We start from the raw sequence: 21,608 nt of genomic DNA, 5'->3' as shown, positions 1-21,608 counted from the left end.
CCAGTGTAATTTCCTGTATAATTACCCTTGATGCAATCCTGCCATTGGAGTTTCCCTCAAGGGAAAGAGCTTTGGGTAGACAATGGTAAACATAGGCTGGCTGCAGCGGTGACAGTGTCCCAGGGGACAGTGCAGCAATTCCAAGAGGCTTTTGGGTAGTGAGATTGGAGTCAGAAAGTTCAAATCTAGAGAAGAAAAAAAAAAAAAAAAAAAAGGCTTGTAATAAAACAATTGTATGATAAAGTCAAACACAACAAGCATGACCCATGAACAATTCAGAAAATCATCTGTCAAACATTCCTAAGACTTTGTCAGAACAGCAGCAAGGTTACACAAATTACCACAATTAGGGCGGAGCACATGGTGCTTTCCATGTATAAGCTCAAAAAGTTAAAGTTAAATGTATAAGTTTAGCATCTGTCAGCTTAACTGGGCCCAAATACCCAGGTGAAAAAATAATGTAGCTCAAGCAAATAATAAAAACCAGTAATAGAGCATTTTTAGACACAAAGATGATCTAGACAGGTGTTTAGTAATTAAGAACAATAAAAAAATTCTGAAAAAGACATCAGTAGTATTTTACTAGAACATTTCAGCAACCAACCCAGCAGGATAGCTAAGCTCACTAAAAAGCCCAAACCATCAGCAAAAAGGGATCTGAAATATTTAGAATTACTTGAAATAAGATCCAGCCCAGCATAATTCTCACAGGTCCAACTAAAGAGACCACTCTAAAAAGATCAATACATTCATAATCTCTTAAGTGTGCCCCCACAGTTTACAAGATGCCATCATTTTCACCAAAAGGGACTCCAGGGTCATTTCATGGGAAAGAGCAGTCATTTTCTCAGGCTGGGCCCAAGCCACGTAGTGTTTTATAAATTAAAACCAACATGCTAATCTCCATCCAGAAACTGAGAGACAGCCAAGACAGGTGAATGAGTTTAGGTGCTGAGTAATCAAGACAAGATGCAGTACCTGATAAATCAGTTTTGCGATATCACACTAGTTTCAGCTTTCAAACACTGTAAGGTTTAACCCCATACACAATGTGCCACCACAGCCTCAACGGAGACGACAAGCATGACGAATAGTACATTTGCGTCAGAAAGAAAAGGTCACATTCTGTAGCCAAGCAGAGATTGAGGTGCTTTTGTCATACTTACCTAGCAGCCGCCAAGTATTTAACAGCACCCTTGAAACTGCAAATTTAGGTAGCGATGGATCAAATCTGCTACTTTAATCATATGTGCCACCTGCTTCCTCAGCACACCATTATCGTACGCCTGTCTGAGCGACACATGGCTCCTGCCTCACTGAACTGTGGGTGTCGCCAGTGGTAATGCACATAGTCTTTAATAAGGTCACTCAGAATAAGAAAATATATATATGTGTATATATAAATATATTAAAAGACTACACAGTACAGTGTAGCAAACTAGAAGCAGGCAAGATATTTAAAATAAAATGTTTCATCACAATCTTTTACAGGTTCTGCACCTTGGCAGTAACAAGATATAATCCTCACAGCCTTGTATAAACCATCTACAAACCATTTCTGAAACTGATTTTGCAATGGTATCTTGCTGTTCCCAAACCAAAATTCACCAACATCTTCAGGAACCACATTCACACAGTCATATTCCAGAAATTATTGTGCAAGGCACAACTGGGTGAGAAAAGTAGTTACTGATGATCTTGTACCCGATGTTCTCAAACTCCTTTTCAGAGACTAGAATTTTGCAGATCAAAATGAAACAGCGTCAGTCACTGTGCAATTTTGGTGCAGCTGATATCCTGATACTAAACAACCGAAAACCTTCTCTCTCCCCTCCATATGCAGAAATATAAAAAATGCACAACCTTAAACTGGTCAATTAATATGTTTTCTGTATCAGTAAATACATTCTCCACAAAGCAGTGCCGTTTCCTGTGAACACAGGCTTGTACGTTTATCCCACCCCTCAACACAACGCTTCTTCCCTTCAGTGTACTTGCTGCAGACCTCCAGGTACACTGTTCCTGGCAAAGCAATAGTTCAGCAGTTGTGATTTCCTCCAGTGGCCGTGGTGCAAGTGACCCCTTACCATAACCCTCTAATCTTCCCATTGTAACTCTACCCTTCTGCTTTCTGCCTTCACCTCTAAAGCTGACAAATTCCCGAGATGCAGCGAATCGGGGAGAGTCACAATACATCTAAACCTGACAAAATCTGAATCTGCAGGTTATCATCAGATACTGCTAACTCATGTGACTGCATGGTGCATAACCAGATGAGCCAAGGGCCGCTTTACAGCAAAGAGTCTGAATTGGGGCAGAATTAAAACAGCTCAGCTGTCACGTTGTACTGAAATGGCCAAGGGCTGCTAGCATTTCTTCTGCCTTATGTATAACAAGTCTGCCAGTTTAGGAGTGTGCTGCCTGGCAAGAACTTGCATTGTTGGCTGATGCATCTCATCTTGCCTCAGGAACTGTATTTCTCATCTCCTATTTCCATTAAAGAGTTTCTCCTGCAAAAAGCGTCCTTCTCTACACAGTCCTCAAGAAAGAAGCCATTTGTAAGCACCACTCGACCTTGGAAATAATCTTTGGATCTCTGGTTTTTTATACTGGACATTTTTGTTCTAATACAACATTTCAAACATAATTTGATTAAATAAAACTTTTAAAATATTAATCCTTGCCCAGCTCTTTGAAGAGCTATTTGAAATGTTCCTATCGCTGCCAGAAAAGCACTTCTACTCTTCCTGTAATCTGAAGAATGCAGAAATTTCATACCTTTTAAAAAACTGTAGTAGGTGTTATAGAGGGTCCTCATGGCCAGTTCTTGCAAAGGCAGCACGTGATCTGTTTCTGTCCCTATAGATTTCACCTCTGCTGGCAGGAATACAGTTAACTGGCCCGATGAAAAAGAAAGCAGTTTCACCTCTGAAACTTGAATTGGAGAACCACACCTAGAAGGACACAAGACGTTTAGAAAGTTGTTAGAAGAAAAATGATAGAAACCCAGATGACCAACTCAAAGTATGCCTGATACCGTTCTTCAGTGCAGCACCCCTCAAGGATTCCCTGTGGAGTGCAATACATGTTGGGGTTGGACTAGATGACCTTTAAAGGTCCTCGCCAACCCAAACTATCCTACGGTTCTATGTTCACACATATTTTCTATAGATTGCCACCTTCTGTGACATGCTAGTCACGGAACATGACTATCATTACTTGATAAGATTTTACTTATCAAGTAACATTCAAAAGCTGGAGAAATGAGGACACAATCCCAAGGAGGTGAACCAAGCGCACTACGTTTCCCCTACTTTGCCAACACGCTAATCTCTTTTACGTTCTGGATGCTATTATTACTAAACATTTTACACAGAGGAGCAGTTTCATACCTAACAGTTGGCCTCCTATGTCTTGCATCAACCAGTGGAGAACAGTAATGGATTTCTCAACTATAATACTTGAGGCAAACTACAACCGGAAAAAAAAAAAAAAAATTTAAGTGCCACTGGGTGATTCCATACTATACCTTTCCCCACCCAGAGTTCCCTTGGAGGGTGCACAGGGGTGGGTGAAGGAAAAGTGAAAAAAGCAGCCTAAGCTGCAGTGGGAGGATACCTTAGTAAGTCTACTAGCCTTGTCCTTCCCAAATCATGTAAGGAAAAGGAAGGTTATTTGGATCCAAGGAGAGAAACTTAGTTTGTAGTAAAACTAACAACTCCTTACATGTTCCCTGTTGCAAGCTATCATACCAAAGAGACACTCATAGGAAAATTCTACTAAGAGGTTGGGGAAGTCAACAGGGAAATCGGAATTGTTTATGACAACTTAAATTTGAAGCCAAGAGCAACTTGTTAGGGCCAGTCCTAACAAATGGAACAGAAACACAAATTCGTCAGCCTTCCCAGATATTGGACCTAAAACTGAGGTAACTACACTCATCCTTATCAGATGTGAAAGAAGTCTCATACTACTTTTCTGATAACAAAGAATCTCATCTCTTCTGATTAAAGGAAAAATAGCCCAGAGAAACAAGCGAAAAAAAGAGCAGCATCAAACAGCAAGTCAATAAGCTGCTTGTTAAATATTTAATACTTTCCCACAAACCATTAATGGGATTAAAATATAATTGGGAATTCAGAGATCAAATATTCCAACAATCCATTCCCCAGCAATCCATACCCAATGAGTTAGCCATCACAACAAATAAGTCTATAACGCTGTATTTTCAAGCTGATTAACTGCTTAGTGGCCTAGCCAGAAGACACCCCCATAAACTCACTACAGTTTCTGCAGGTCAGAGTTGGGCCATTTGGTCTACTTTATGTAGAGGGTGAGGCTATTACTGCCTGACCACAACACTGAAAAACAAAGCAAACAAGAGAAACAGACCATCAAGAGGAGTCATCTAAGAGATAGACACCCTTAAATGAGGATGGATTAGGGAATGAATCTCAACCTATGAGTAGTACTGGGTGCAAGAACAAAGAATTAAAAAAAAAAAACACCACACAAAATCCATGTAGGTTAAAAAGTGGAATAGAGGATGGTCTACCTAGCTGGAAAAAACAGAGCTGCAGAAGAACCCTGGTGAATAATTAACTGGGGTGGGGGGAAGAAGCTGTGACCACCTATTGGCTGCCTTCAACAAGACTGACAGATATCTCACTGGAGACTATGAAATCCAATCTGCAAAAAATAAGATCAAAATTTATTTTGAGTGGTGAGATCATCACCTCTTACATAAAAGACTTTTTCAGTCAGTCTGACTGCAGGATTCCCAGACAGAGATTCATTACTTACACAATGCAATTTATATTCTATTTTCAGAAATCTAGCTTTATGTAGTAACAGCAGCATGTCAGATTTTATTTTCCTGTGGATGACCAGACAGAGCACTAAAGCCTGGATCTTCAACTCTCGCCTGACCCACGAAAACCTTGCATTGGTTACTAATGCTTTCTTGGAAAGAACACAGAAATTCTTCACATGACCATTATTACATGATTTTAAAGTCACTCGGCACATTAGCAAATAAAACCTTTGGTTTCTTGATAATATATTTAAGTGCTCCTCCTGTGTTGAGAACTTTCCTTAAAAATAATCTATGATGTTTCAAGATGGTTTCAGAACATAAAAGCAAATATCTGTTTGGTACACAAATACAAGTATTATTTTTCTTACTAGATTTTTTTTTTTATCTTTTATTATTAAGAACAAAATTATCATTTTTTTATTCCCCAGAAGCATTACAAGAATTAATTTTGTTGCAACACTTGAAACTTTTTGGCCTCTTCCGTACTAGATTTATAATACTCTCCATCAGACAAAGCAAGTAGCCTCACCAGCAGTGTACATGTACTAACAGTGAAAAGAACTGGTAATATCTCCATAAAAGGTCAGTGCAAAGATAAAATTATTTTGACTGAGTATAAAATAAGGACTTCAAGATTAAAAAACAAACAGATATGGTTGTTGAAAATCACCCGAAATAGGCAGAACAGTTGGACCAAACTTGTTGGAACATTTCCTGCATTGTCACTAGTGGTTTTGGTCACAATTAATACGGTTCTGTTATCTTTAGGGTCAATTTAATGTCTATCTTACAATTTACAATCAGTTCTGAAAGAACAAAAGCTAGAAATTATTTTTCCAGAAAAACAAAATTAGTAGGAGCTTGCACACAGTTCAGCAGAATTCTAATCCAACTACAAGTATTTAAATATCACGCAACCAGCTGACACAGGAATATTAGAAAAACCTTAAAATGCCAAGACTCAGCATCTCGCATATTGCAGTAGAGTGCAGGCTGTAGAGAGGGAATTTATATTTAATGCAAGATTTGCTGAGAGCGAGCATACCAGAAAATTATAATTAGATGGTAATGGGGACAATCCTCTTCTGATCAGTTTTACACCAGTAAGGCTGCATTCATCAGTGGTGCTGATCCTAATTTATGCTAGTGTCAGTGCAGAAAGAATTAAGCTAGTGTCCTAGACACACCACTTTTTCTCACATCCTAACCACAAACATGAGACAGCCTAGGATATTTTTAAAATCCACATGTAAAAATATACCTGTCAATTCATAATTCCTAAAAAGAATTTACTTATTTTAGTTAGTAGGTACCTACAAGAAGCTGGTACTAGGATATAAAATGAGCGAAGCAGCTGCACGTGACATTCCAAGATATGGCCCATAACTTACAGAAATGTGAGAACTTACGAACTAGATAGATGCTGCAACACATTAAAAAAATATTTTGTTCATTCTTTAGTTCTGGAAATTCTGTGAAGCCTGCATTTTTGGCCAGCTTTCAATGCCGCTAGGATTCAGCTTTAGGCCTTACATTATCATTACAAATTCCTTCAGAATAACTGCACTGTCTGTTACAGCTTAATACTAAAATATTGAAAGTCAGCAATTAAGTCAGACGACTTATTACAGAAATAAAACAGAACTGGAAGCTGCAGTAATCCCCTCAAAGTAACATCAGTTCTGAATCAATCACACACGCAGAAAAATCAGTTTTATCACACAGGAAGATATTTATGAGAAATTTTACAAGGAACAGGTATGCAAGATATCTAAATTAATTCATACCTACCCACTGCAACCAATGACTTTATTATACAGATAAGACGGAAGGCCTTTCAGATGAATATTGTTATCCACATAAACATATTGTAGCTCCCGAGAACGACCTAAATCTGGGTTTAGAAAACAAGAAAAGTCAGGGGGAGAAGGGATGACACAGTGACAATTATAAGCAAAGCAATTCTCTTTAATTATTAATAAGCTAATCAGACAAAACGTAAGTAAACATAAATTACTACTTCTCAGTTGTAAAATTTCAGTCAATGGTTTTATTATGGATAAGCTGAAAAGCTGTTTACAAAATAGCATTTAAAATTACTAAAACAAAAGAACCCTCCTTTTCAGTAGCCCTGAAAATCCCATTATAAATAATTAAATTTTAACACTGACAAACTCCGAAGTCAATATAAAGAAGCAAAGGGACAATTGATTTCAAGTCTACAGTGCATACTTCAAGTTCATAAGGTCAAACCCGCTTTCATTAACTGGCCTCACGTCACTGAAATCACAGCTTCACTATCTTTGGTAAAGTGATAAAGACATAAACAAGAATATCGTCTGTCCCACTCTTCCTTTTCTCCAAGAGATACCTGTTTGATTACATTAGCCATAACCAAATACAGCCAGTAATCATTCCGAAACAAGTCTGCGTAACGTGGTAAATTACAGACCACAAGAAAATACACAAGCATTAAACTGCAGAATATACAACAGAGGTTGTGGCTACAAGTAAGTGATCAATACATCTGAAGGTGTGCTTCTTACATTATTTCTCTTAAAATATTCATGGCTGGCAGTCAAAAGAAGCAACTACAGCATGTTTAAGCAATACCTTCATGGATTAGAAATACATTAACATACCTCCAGAAAGGAGCATATAGGTATGGAGTAATTTTATTTTGTTTAGAAAATTAAAGTGGGAAAATGGAGCAAAATTATAAGGGCAAATTTAGGCTTCTAGGAAGAATTCTCAGAAACCAGAATCTTGTTTATCAGCAAGATCTAGTCAGTGGTAAATCTGTGTGCTATCAAAAGTAGTGAAAAGCATACCAGTGTGAGATGTTTAAAAAGACAAACCAAACAGTGAACTATAAAGAATAGTCTAAAAGAGTTTTGAACTGGCAAGAAAGCTGACACGCAGGATCATCTGGGCAGCCTGTTTTATCTGTAGCTCCTATGCCGTTTGAGCTTCTGGGTTAGGAAAAGACAAATGCATTTAATACAAAGCACAAACCAAGCGAACAGTGTTTGAAAGCCTCTCTGCCTGGGAGGCGATAGCTGCAACCCAGACGAATTGCATTATGAAAAAAATAAATAAATAAAAAAATATCTTTATGCCTCTCAACTTCTTAAACTTTCATGAGTATGTTATAGAAACTAAGCAAGATAAACAAGCATTTGGCTGAATCAGCCACATTGCAAGACGATACTGATATCGACTAATTCTGACTTCCCATCTTTATCAACTGTCAATTACCTTGGTTGGCATGAAGATAAGGATAACCAGAGAAATCAGCATAGCTCCTGTCCCTTTTGTAATCGTAGCCAAGAACAGAATAAAAATTAAAACAATTTCCATTATATTTCTATTCAGAAATTCTGTTGGGAATAATGAACTCTTATAATTCCCTACTAAGACAATAGGCAATACAATCCCTTCTTTATTATTCTGAGAAATGCCACTCATCCAAGTGGAGAGCAGTGACGAGTGGCATTCCTCAGGGGTCGGTACTGGGACCTGTACTGTTCAACATCTTTGTCGGCGACATGGACAGTGGGGTTGAGAGCACCCTCAGCAAGTTTGCCGATGATACCAAGCTCTTTGGCGAGGTAGACACACTGGAAGGGAGGGATGCCATCCAGAGGGACCTGGACAGGCTGAAGACGTGGGCCCAAGCCAACCTCATGTTAGAGAAACTAAGCAAGATAAACAAACATTTGGCCGAATCAGCCACAACAGTCACAACAAAGCCACGTGCAAGGTCCTACATCTGGGTCGGGGCAATCCCAAGCACAAATACAGGCTCGGCGGGGAATGGCTGGAGAGCGGCCTTGAGGAGAAGGACCTGGGGGTGCTGATTGACGAGAAGCTCAACATGAGCCAGCAGTGTGCGATCGCAGCCCAGAAGGCCAACCGTATCCTGGGCTGCATCAGAAGTGTGGCCAGCAGGTCAGAGGAGGTGATTCTGCCCCTCTACTCCACTCTCGTGAGACCCCACCTGGAATACTGCATCCAGCTCTGGAGTCCCCAACATAAGAAGGACATGGACCTCCTGGAGCGGGTCCAGAGGAGAGCCACGAGGATGGAGGACCTGGTGCATGAGGATGGAGGTGCTGGAGCACCTCCCCTATGAGGAGAGGCTGAAAGAGTTGGGGCTGTTCAGCCTGGAGAAGAGAGGGCTCCAAGGAGATCTTATTGTGGCCTTCCAGTACCTAAAGGGGGCCTACAGGAGAGCTGGGGAAGGACTTTTTACTAGGGCATGTAGTGATAGGACGAGGGGGAATGGCTTTAAACTGGAAGAGGGCAGGTTTAGAGTAAACATTAGGAAGAAATTTTTTACTGTGAGGGTGGTGAGGCACTGGCACAGGTTGCCCAGAGAGGTTGTTGAGGCCCCATCCCTGGAGGTGTTCAAGGCCAGGCTGGACGTGGCCTTGGGCAACCTGGGCTGGTGAGAGGTGTCCCTGTCTATGGCAGGGGGGTTGGAACTTGATCTTCAAGGTCCTTTTCAACTCTAAACCATTTCAACTCTAAACCATTCTATTATTGAATAGTTTTATTGTACACAACAGCTCTGGACACCACTTCACGCAGATGAAGCAAACGATATTTTGAGTGATACCCCCAAACATTTGGCCATCTTAAAATATACTGAATGTCTTCAGCTGTCACCCACTTGAATGGCAGCTCTGAGCACCAGAAACCTGAAAAGCTTACGCTGAGGGGGAGCTTCAGAGGGTGTCACATTATCAATTCTTTGATATAAAGAACAAGTGATGATACCAACAGAAAATTAATAGATTCCTTCTCTGAAATAAAAATGTTAACATAGAAAAATTGAGTTTGGGGTTTTTTTTTCTTTTAATACAGGCCCTTGCCCTTCAACAACCTATGGAGATTTCAGGGACCGTAATCTGGGCTTTGTTCAAACCAGAGTCACTGGACATCAGGGGACACATTCAACCATCACATGCTGCTTTGACTCTGTCCCAAAGACATTCTAGTTCGCAGACCTATCTGCTGCATCCATCATCTGTCCTGCCCCAAGAAGCATGTACAAATATCTCTGCTGACTGATGGGCGCTGCTGTGAGATGCTACTGTGCATCGTTATGAGCTAACACCTCAAAAAGATGATTTATTTTGGCTCAGTATTGCAGGGCTGAAAATAGTTTAGTAAAGTTCTGGGATATTTTTAGATGAAACAAAAACATTGTTATCCTACAATGAATAAAAGTATTGCAATACTAAGGCACTGTAACACCATAAAATATTGTAAGGCTGGAAAAGAATTAGCCAATAAAATTTAAAGCAGATAGCATGTGCACGGCACACCTAACGCTTAGATATCGCCTGATGCTGCAGAAACCAATTATACTCAGAACAGCAGAAAACTATGGGTTGCTGGGGTAGCTTGAATGTGCTACTGTTTAACTTATTAATTTAGAGAATGGAAGAAAATTTTTTAAAGAGGCTCATCTTGCTCATTTCTACACAGATGTATGCAAATGGGCTGAAAATCAGGCAAGTCAAAAAAAGCCCTAAAGCTGTTCTTTTCATATGCATTGAGGGGGGAGTTATGCTGCATCTCATCTCTTCCCTCTGTCTTTATCTTATGCTATGTTTAGATTCTAAGTTCTGAGTTGACTGCATTTCCTAGGTAATTAAAGCAAATTTTTGGATGTTAGACAAAGTATCTCAGTAGGAAAAATTCAATTCCCAAAGCCAAATAGCCTGTAACTATAAATGTTCCTTTGATATAGTTTCTTTGCATTAAATAACCAAGAATCTTTTAGTCCCCAAAAGATTTTTTTCCAGTTCCAAACACTATCCATAAAGTTTAAATTTAAATAAATCATCACTTTAAAAAGCTCTTTGTATCCCATCCACATTAATTTTTATGTCTTATATCAGTCAACAAATATTGTTAAAAGTTCCCTAAAAAACATGCTGCTGAAGAACTCTGTAAAATAAAGAAGCTGTCCATCTATGAAAAGGCTAAAGCTACAAAGAAGGTTTTCATGTGGCTTGTGCAAGCACTGTACTGTGTCTAAAACATTTCCACTTTCCTCCTTCCAGGCTCCCAGATCAAAGACCTTTCTCCCAGAAATGACCAAATGCCATGAGTCCTGAACAAACCTCAATTCTTTTTTTTTTTTTTTCCCTTTTTTTTTTTCCTCCCCCCCCTTTTTTTTTTTTTTAACCTCAGGGCCCTGGCATATGCATTCCACATGGCTGAAGATGGAACAAAAGCTCTTGTGTGTCTGCACTGATGCTCTTTTAACCATACTGTGAGGGCAAGGACACAAAAGCAGCATATACTGAGGTAGAATAAGACCTTTGTTTACTGTGCACTGATAATTACTAGACCCATTTTCTAAACAAAAAGTGCACATAACCCCTCAATAAAGTGATATAACACTGAATATTTTCTGTCATAACATCCCCTGTACTGCCAGTACCCTTCACTTGAGAATTTATGGCCTATTTTAATTATAATTGTACTTTATTGCATAAATAATTTTTATTTTTGCAAGTCATCAGATTCAAATTTCTGTTTGCAATAGAATTTGTTTTCAGGCAGTGGAGCATTTGCTAATGGTAAAATTTAAAATTTAAATTTCTATCAAAAGATAATTTATATTGTAACTAGATTGATATAAAACGATTAGTAGTTCCATCTGCCATTCAAGAACAGAACTCCTAAGGTCATTTATTAGGGCAGCATGAAAGCTACCCTGACTATAATGGGACTGTCCAGGATGCAGTTGCCAGTTCAACTTACAGATACAATTTTGTTTTTTAAAACAAATACATTTATTAGGAAGGCCCAAAGGCTCAGATCCACGCAATCTTGTTTCTTTTCATATAAACTAGAATATTCATCAGCTGAAAAATATTTTTTTTTTAAATACTGGCATATGCAAGAATTAAGTGTATTCTACAGAACAAATGACTAATTCATTATTGTTTACCCATATGCTTGTTTATGTACCAGTTCTGAAAGTGAGAGAGTGATCAGGTATTTTTATTGTCTTTTGTAAAACTGATTAATAGTGTTATACTTTTTTTCTTAAGATGCATGTGCCTGCAAACTTAAAAGAACGTACAGGACAAAAAAACCCTACATAGCACCTATCCAGCAGTACTATGAAACTACTGTGCTACTGCTGGAATAAATCTTACATCTACCAATCTAGGAACAAGACAACGCAGATTTCCATGACACTTAACAAGAGGCTCTACTGGCAGCTGCAAGGGACATACTTAGATGAGGAAGAATGGATTCCTTGGCATAGTAGATGTCAACCACCATATGAAATAAAGTAAATCACACTTTAAAAAGCATTAAGCGATATGTTCCAAACATATTTCTTCTAACATGGCAACATCTAATAAAAAAAAAAAGAGGAAAAAACCCCACCCATTTTGTTGGAGATGAATAGAGGTGTCTGCTTTTCAACTTAAATCCCTAATTGCAAAAAAAAAAAAAAAAAAAAATTGTTTGACAATTCTTGCTTGAATATCACTTGTAGATATTTCCACAGCATCTTTCACTGTTAACGTCCTTATTCAGTCATTAACTAGTGAAGCTGGATGCAAGAATACACACCAAAAAAAAAAGCCAACATGTGCAGCTAGCAGAAATAATGCTACAATTATGCCTTAACCTCAGAAATACTCCAAGAAAAATATTTTCCCATACAAAAGGAGATAGATTTAATCTTTTTGGTTTTCAATGCACTAACTCTCTCTTCTACTTTATTTCATCACATCTTGACCGCTCTGAAGCCTTCTGATTCTTCAGAGGAAGGATTAAACATTTACATTTATACTGTGCTACTTTTCCTCTGAACTCTAGGATTTATGATTCAGTTTCATATCCACAGATAGCAAATTATCTCCAAATGTTCACGAGTGAGTCACCATTAAGAACTACTGAACAAGGTCAATTGACAGTCTTTGATGTTTCCCGTTATTTTAAAAGTTCCTTTTGAATGTTTTGAATTTGAGTCTAAAAATAAAGAAAAAAGAAGGTGTGTCATTATATTAGAGATTTATTTCCTCCTTTTGAACTTAAAACACTTCAACAGATCTATGGCTCATCCAGGTCATAGCTCACTCCCAGATAAGCTACTAGCACAAAAGTAGCAAAAACTTTTATTCTTTAATATTTCACATCTCATCTTACTGAACAGCATCTTATTTTTGCAAAATTGAAAAGATTCAACTTCCTGTCTCATGAAATGCAGTTAGAAATATTTGCCAAAATAAGGGAAATTACTTTGCTTGCTTTAGTTAGTACTGTGGAATCTGGATGATGCATCCTGGAACTCATTTTCTCATTTATATAATTACATACGTTGGGATATAACCAAAACACTTTGTCTGGAGACATTATTTCCACTTACTTTCCAGATATATAAACTAAGGTGCTAAGAAAATCAGAAAGATCATAAACTTCTTTAAAGACTGAATTGCTAGTACTGAAAAAATTGAGGTAAACCTATACAAATGTAATTAATTTAGAAATTATTATCTCATTTTCAGCCACCTCAATTTTCAGCTTCTTTTCAATGTGATTATCATAACTTCATCTCCACCTAATTAACACCAAACTCTGACTGCATTCTAGAAAAACTATTAATGGCTATTCAAATGACATGACGGATCTGCACGTGTGTCTATATTTCAGCAGCAATTAGCTCACGGCAGGGCTAAAAAGTAACAAACACAGGGAAGAGGACTTGCTTTTCACAAAGAGAATATACAGTCCACACTTACTGACAACACAACTACTTCCCACAACAAACCACCACACACTGACTGCACCTCCTACTCTTGAAGACCTGCTTTGACACTTCCAAACTTTCAAAGAGTTGAGAAAAAGGCAGATATATTCCTTCCTGTGCTACTACCGTGAAGTTTTGATGGATGCCTATGCACTGCACAAACTAAACCTTTGCTAGATTATGCAGTACTAACATTCCTAATGATGAAAAATAATTTATGTGGGGTTAACTGGGATTCCACAGCAATTTTTAAACCCTAACTGAAGAATCTTAGTTAAATCATCAGCTCCAGCAAACAGAAACAGATCATTACCCGAAGTGGTGCAACTCAGATTACATAGTACTATATTTAAACAAAACATTATTTATACTTTTTTACCCCTCAGTTAGCTAAAAATAAAGCAAATTTGATAGCTGACCTATTGCTTTAAAACAGACATGAAACCTTAACCTGCTTTTTTTTTTTTTTTTTATTAACATATTTTCCAACAATATGGTCACTGTGACAGCTCCATAAACAGAGTTTGTAACAACCACCAAAGAAAATCACTTGGGTTTGCTTTTTTTCTTTTTGGGATGGAAAACTTGTTTTCCTGTCTCTTCTCTGACCCACCCCCCAGCCCAATGACAGTGGTGACTCACCAAGTGGCAAAAATGCAAGGCGGTTTCCAGCCATGGAGAGCTCATTGAGGCTTGGTAGTTGGCACAGGTGGCGGGGAACATACCACAGGTGGTTTCGGTCTACAGTCAAGTACTGCAGCGAAAGGCACATATGCAGCCTTTCAGGTAACGTTATCAAACGATTGGTTGAAATATCCAGCGTTTGCAGCTCCCTCAGGTCTCCAACCTCTACAATCCAAACAGGCGGCATTGAGAATTATTAATGTAACTATTTCACAAAGACGACCGCAAAAATATCTCACATAAATCGAAAACAAAGGTCATCAGTTAGCTGTGCTGGTTTTGTCTTATGATACTCTTCTATCAATCTGGGTTCAGAAATGACACTAATAATCTCCATCATCTTTCTATTTCAAATCTTTTTTGAGGAACAGTTATCAGTTAGGCAGTATTTTTAAATATGAGATCTCTCAAGACAGAGCATTCCTTAATTGTGACAATTACTACTGTCAAAAATATCTAGCAGTTTCCTGGTCCCAAATTAGAACTAGGAATAAAACCAAACCCCAAAACAAAACAGATTACATAGTGTGCTGTTATTGAGGGTGTTTTGCATGACCCCAAACTCACGCAGACTCAAATGATTAAAAAAAATAAATAAATATGAGGATATAATGCTTATATCCACCTTACTTAAGATTTTCTTGCAATGAGACTTACAAATACATGCATAGCACTTCTTGCTCAGTGATAGTCTTTCACCAAGCATGCTTATTTAGGAACAACAGCTCTGTCTTCATAATACAATTCAAAAGACCTAGTTTAAATTAGAAAAGAAATTTCTTAATAATCTGTAAGTTATATTGTAGGGAGATATTACAGTACGTTCTAACCTATAGTTGCAATAATTACAGCTTCTAGAGATTTTCTTTTTTAACGTTTTAAGAATTTTAGAAGTACATTTTGTGTTTTAAATGGTATTGTCTAATTTTTTTTATGTAGGTAACAAATGAAGTTCTTCAAAGTCTGCAACACATGACCACACAAGTAGCCTCACTTGTGCAACCGAGTGATTCTCCTTGTGTCTGCCCTGTGGGACCAGGATGCACTTCTCTAAGGACTGACTGACAAATATATTAAGCAGGTTATCTCGTTGTTTATTTAGTTATGCTTTTACAGTTACTCTAAAAATTGGATAATTCTATAAATTATTTTCCCCAAACATGGGGAAACTGTAAACAGTTTTGCTTTGCTTTTAAATACGTTACAGCAGTGGAACCAACTCAGGAAGTGCTTGGTGCCTCTAATTCGTACTGCAGTTCTCAGCATCTTGCAGAACCAAATTTACTTTGCTCTCGACTGAATGCAACCAGCTCTTGCATCTGAGAGCTGCTAAAACAAGATTCTCTAGAATTTTCTACACTGAAAACACCAGACAATCTACCCAATCCACAATCTGCACAATTTACAGCTCTATCACCCAGCTGGTTTTTTTTTTTAAACATATAAATAGAATAACACTGTTTAAGTTAAAACTAAACAGAACCTGTTGTGCCCTTAAGCTCTCTCTGCAGCAAAAGCTAGAAAATTCACTATTCTCCGAGTTCTGAGGTAGCACCTGGAATACTACACCCAAAGAAGAAAACAAAACACTAGGTTAATCTCAAGCTGTCTTCTACACAATGGGAAAAAGAAACAGCAAATCTGAAGCTGACCTTGGGAAAACTCGGGAAGTTATAATTCAGTATCAGAGTTTTTCACAGAAGTACTAATTAACGAAAATACACGTGCACATCTAAAAGGAGTTTCTGCCCATTGCAAACAAACCCAGCATTAGCTACAATAAAGAATCAACAACATAGTATATGCATTCTGTTATAAAACATTACTGACAGAACCAGCTGCTATACACAGATGACTATATTCATCAAACCTCTTAGTTTTATGTCAACCAGAATCATAAGCTTTATTTTTAAAGTGTTGTTTTTGGTTTTTTTTACTATAAGATTGAAAATGAATGGCAAAAGCAAAATAATTACTACTAAATAGCAAAAGACTATGGTGCAAAAGAACTTCAGCAGAACTCATTTTTAAAGAGTTTTATATTCATCACAAACAAAGCCATATGCTTGAAAACAGTGACAGGAAAAGAGCCACCTACATTCAGCCAAACCACTGACCACATGCAGTCAGTAATAGGCCTAGCTATTTTCATGCACTAACCTTTTTCTCTGCCACTAAAAACAGTTTTCTAATTCAGTTTAGGTCCAAAATCCCATAAATGTTACGGTTGGCAAAGCTGGCAGAGTTTCAAAGGCATTTCTAGAATGATATGTTTCAAATCTAAAAGGAATTAAAAGTATTCTCACTTTATCCTTCATCCAAAAAACACATACTTGCTCAAAACTTCATCCTCTCTACCTTAATCTTCCAATGGATACCAGATGTAAACATCCACTTTCAACATACAGTGCCATATGTTACAGAAACACCCACCGACCCATGATGAAGTTAAAAAGTAAACCGAACAACTTAAAGTGCCATCAGATTAAAGATATAACCCCCAGACTCCCACCATAGTGTTGAAAGCTCACGTTGAAGAACACGCTCAGACATTTACTAATGACACCAAATTGGTTTCAATCTCATTAAAGCAAAGGAAAACAATAAAGAGGAATAACACAAAATATAAACAGTCCATTAATAAGTTTTTCAAGCTTTTACTTACTAAATACTATTATCCACGCTTTAAAAATCTTGCAACATAAACACTGAAGGATGCCTTGGCTAGCAAACACAGGGAAAGCCTTACAAATCTCTCTCTTGCTATCACCTCATCAAGCACTAGGACACGTGTGAGAGGCGGACTTTGGAAATTTCAGGCAGGCCCAGAAAAGAAAACAGCTATTCCCAAATAAAAAGAACTGAGAAAGAAGGGACTTTTATTCAGAGATTCCCCACCCTAACCCCTGCCTCCAATGATAAGAGACACAAGCATTATACATCACCATTAAACCACATTGAGGAGTTCCAATTGCCTTTAAATGAAATTCATAAATGTGTAATTTAAAATTTACATTAGCTCTAGGATTAACACTATCAAAATCAACATGGCAGAGCACTGAGCTCCATTTTGATATCAGAAGCTGGAAAAAAAGTCCTCAGTAGCTTTACTAAACCTCTAACTCAGAAAGACCCGAGTCCAAACGTGAAGTTCCTATGCACGTTCTTGGACCCAAGTGTTCCAGCCGTGTCCATCTGCATGGATTACTGCCTTCGCAGATAGCTGGGCAATTCTGTGGCTTGGCCATATGGTACAAATGTGCTCATGGTGGAGTACACACGAAGTGGCTGACAGACTGTAAATCCACACACTACCTTACTTCACAGAAACTTAAACACAGGCTTATACCCAGAGTCCTGCCTACAGCGGTCTGAAGGTGGTTTCAGTGACACAGAGGAACACATAAGTATTTCAGACTGTATTCGAAAACTGCCAGCAATTGAGTAATCAATCTTTTTCATCCTCGATAGTAAGAAGATTCAGAAGTGATTACTGCGGCTCCAAAAAGCCGCCTTTGCGCTCGTGGTAACAGCTTTCCCAACCACTTGGAGAAAGGGACAAGTGAACTGTCATCATACACATTTGGGTTTTCACAAGAAAAACTGCCAAATAGGTTTGTATCTCAACACAGAGAGAAAAGAAACACCAGCGTACCTTTTTTCTTTTAAAAAAAAGTGAAACCTTGAAAGAATTTCAGGAAATTTACAAAATTATTGACCTTCTAACAAAACTGATTGTATTGGTATAAACATACTTAGCATCAGGAAAAAAGAAAAAAAAAATCCATTTCTGATTCAGGCGTTTTAAATGCCAGTTTTTAAAATTAATTCCCATGGTTTTACATGAAGGAAGAAACCCCATCTGGAAGTAAGTAGCCTATACAACATATAATAACTGCCAAAGGCAATTCAAACTTCCTTAACCTTCTGGGGGTACAGGCCTCACCACCTGCGTAACTCAAAAATAACAAACAGTTTTCTTTACATTTCAAGAGCAATCCCACCTTTCCCTGTTGGGCCATAACCCAAAATTTCATCCAAAGATATATGAAACACATACACAATTGGATTTGAGCGTATGGAAGGCATGGATTTACTTTAAATCAAACACCGAGTCTTTCCATCCAAGTAAAGGAAAAAAGGGGACAGGAAAGGGCTACAGACCTACCTGCATGAGAATGCACCTCAAAGCAGGATATTAAGAGAAAGCAGAGAACCTACAAGGAACGGAAAAAGGGACTGATCAGCAAAGAGAGCTGCCACTTAGAGGTCAGGCCGCAGAACTTAATTAAAACTGCCAGGAGGCCAGGAAAATAGGAACTCACAGACAAACAAAAGGTTTCTCAACAAGAAATAAAGAGCAAGAAATGAAGAACTGGTGTCAACATGGGGTAGAAATTAGGAGGACAGACCAAATATTAAATTAGCTTTTTGCATCATTTTTTCCTGTAAGAATAATGCTGTGCATGAGGACAGAGACAGAATACCTCATGGGAACAAGGACAAAGCACTGAAAATTACCACATACATGAAATGAGGCTGCTTAAAAAATTGCCATCCCAGAATACTGAAAAATGGGTTATATATCAAAATCGCAAGCTCAGGCATGAAGATTTTCAATGAATAAGACATTTTCTGGGAGAGCAGCCTAGGGTTGGAGAAGAAACGTAGAACCTGTGTTCAAAAAAGCCCTGTTAACTTGAACTCAGTGCTCTTCAGTATCTTAGAACAACTGTTCTAAGGGGAAAGAGCAACCAAGAGTAACCAATGACTGGAACATAAATAGAAAGCAGAATGAAAACGCAACCCAGATCTTTCCAAATGTAAATCACGTTATACTGGCTTATCTTTCTTTGATGAAATTTCTTGGTCAATGGTAACACACAAGTATCACGTCTCATGGCAAATTATTGGTATGGGGAAAACATTACTAGTGGTGGTGTTCCTCAAGTGGCTACTTTATTTAGAACTTCCATATTCTACCTTGGTAAAAAAAAAAAAAAAAGCACAAAAACCCCCAATACAAACAACTAGGTTTTGAGTTGCTGTCAACACAATCATTTAAAATACTTCTAATATGATAGAGAACCAAATTATCATACAGGAAGAAGAGCAAGAACTTTTAGATCTAAATGATTTCTACGGAATGAAAATCAACAGAAAATAAGCATGATAAGAAGATGCTGTGAGTCAGGCCTCTGCTTGAAACAACGAAGGAAGAGAAGGACTGGCTGTACTGGTTCATCACCCAAGGATAACGACCCACCAGTGAAAATAACTAATGCAACTTCTATACATAGCCAGCACTGTATTAGGAGCAAGAAGGTATGTTATTACACCTTTGTATTGTAGGCAATAACGATGATCTCGCTATTACCATACAAACATTTACATCTGCCACCCTGCCACCAAAAGGACACAGGCGATCCTCTCTTGCCTGCCAATTCACCCTGCAATGCCAGCAGCATGTCACTGTTCCAAGGCTGCAGCACTCTGTACTAAAAATCTTTGATATATCCCATGGAGTAATGTTTTCCAGCTTGTGGTACCAGAGGGACATATTCTGATGAGTCCTTACAGAATCAAGCACTGTGATGACTTGCTGTGATTATGAAGCACTGGACTTCATGCACCCAGTGATCCCTCTCTATCCCAGGGTCTAAAAAGTAAGTTGGTTGCTTCCAGAAAGGAATAGAAGGTACTAAAAGTGGCTACCAGACTTCTCCCTTGAAATAACATTTTAATCAATTCCCATGAACCTGAGTACAAGATGCATTTTCCTATTAGACCTGTAAAACCATGCAGTGGTGAGTAAAGGTGTTTGAAGTCTTTCGTACTCGAAAAGCTTATTACCTGTCCCATTAGAAAAAAAATGCAAGTCTATACATGCCTGTGAATTTGAATTGTGATACTATTATCAGTTTAAAACTGTAACGGACAGGAAATATAAGTTTAAATCACTAAGAGCTTGATGGAAAAGATCTCCTTTAGATCTGCTCTGGGATGTCTCAGGAGGACTTAAATAGATTTTAAGATGGTTGAAACAAATTAAATAGCCTATTATATATTACATTACATTTACTGTCCTACCACGCAGCTCACATTTCATAGCCTATAAAAATTAAATTTTCTAGCACAAATTGGCACTTATGATAAACCTGTGCCATCTTCAAACAAAGAAGTTTGACCATAACTGAAAAATGGCATCATTAAAGGACAAAAAGGGGAAGGCAAATTGAATCACATTTACATTTTGACACTGCTGTATGCAGATCTGTTACTGTATTGTTAGTGAGAGCGCTTCAAAAACAGAACATTTTTCAAGCCTAAGATACCTGAAGATGACTTTTTCCCTTGTATTTTTCCCATGTAGGTAATATTTGCTCAATACTTCAGGAAAAAAGAAAAAAAAAAATGGAATGGAAGAGACATGATACTGCAGCAACTGTTTTATGAATAACCTGTTTTTAAATAAGGTGCTGAATATGAGTTCAAACCAAATTCTATGAAAAAAAGCCTCTATCCCTGCTGATCAAACTTGAATTTATTACTTTTAAAGCAATACTTATGGTTGCATTTCATACACAAACCTTGGCTGAAAAGAACGGGGAAAAAGATTTTCTGGGGCAGGATTTATCTAAGTCATCTAAGTAACACCTCAAAGACGATCCCAATTCAGTTTCACCTACTTCAGCCATAAACTACATTGACTCTTCTCCAAAACATTTAAGCAGCAGACAAAACCCAAAACCAAGTGAAAAATACATACTTCTACTGAACATACCCAAATAGAATCTTTTTTTCCTCAACCTTGCTAAATGTCACACACAAATTTAGTACCAAACCTTATTTATTTTGTACCATCATTCACAAGCGAAGGTGAGAAAAGTGGCTTTCTGAAGTCCAATCATGCTAAACAGTAGCTTTAGTCCAGCTAAAAGTGGCTGAAAACAGATATGAGGCATGAGGGTCTCATTAAGTCAAACTCTTCTAAAGGTCAGTGGCTCCCTCTCTTTTACCATAATTAAACCTCAATTAACAAAACCAGCAGCCTTCTGTATTTCGCTGGTCCAGCACTCTCTGCTTTCCTCAGCATCAGCACTGAAGCACCAGAGAAGAGCAGATATCCAGAGTGGTTATTAGGTTGTGCTCCATGTTTCCCCTCAATGCAGGTTTGGAATTCAATTTTCTTCTATAATTTGATGGTCACAATGAGAACAGTTAGAACAAATCAGATGATAAAAATACCAGAAATTAACATACATGAGAAAAGGGGAGAAGGTGGGTGAAAGGGCAAGGATAGGGAGGGAAAAAATT

The 21,608-nt window shown here is 38.0% G+C and overlaps 1 protein-coding gene across 5 annotated transcripts in view; it reads right to left on the bottom strand.

Annotated features, from left to right (window-relative positions):
- Positions 1 to 21,608, bottom strand: part of LRRC28 (leucine rich repeat containing 28) — a 52,638-nt gene that overhangs the window by 3,302 nt on the left and 27,728 nt on the right. For 4 of the 5 annotated variants that reach the window (XM_082488701.1, XM_082488703.1, XM_082488700.1 and 1 more), the window contains 3 exons: positions 6,608 to 6,710; positions 2,779 to 2,954; positions 26 to 185 (listed from right to left, as the gene is read on the bottom strand). In XM_082488701.1, coding sequence (XP_082344827.1) covers positions 26 to 185; positions 2,779 to 2,954; positions 6,608 to 6,710 — 439 coding nt within the window. Of the gene's footprint in view, positions 1 to 25; positions 186 to 2,778; positions 2,955 to 6,607; positions 6,711 to 14,249; positions 14,457 to 21,608 lie in introns of all 5 variants that reach the window. The other variant, XM_082488704.1, reaches the window with a different exon arrangement.

The sequence above is a fragment of the Vanellus vanellus genome (genome assembly GCF_965231255.1).
Source record: "Vanellus vanellus genome assembly, chromosome: 11".
Classification (NCBI taxonomy): Eukaryota; Metazoa; Chordata; class Aves; order Charadriiformes; family Charadriidae; genus Vanellus; species Vanellus vanellus.
This window is presented reverse-complemented; position numbering and strand designations above follow the sequence as displayed.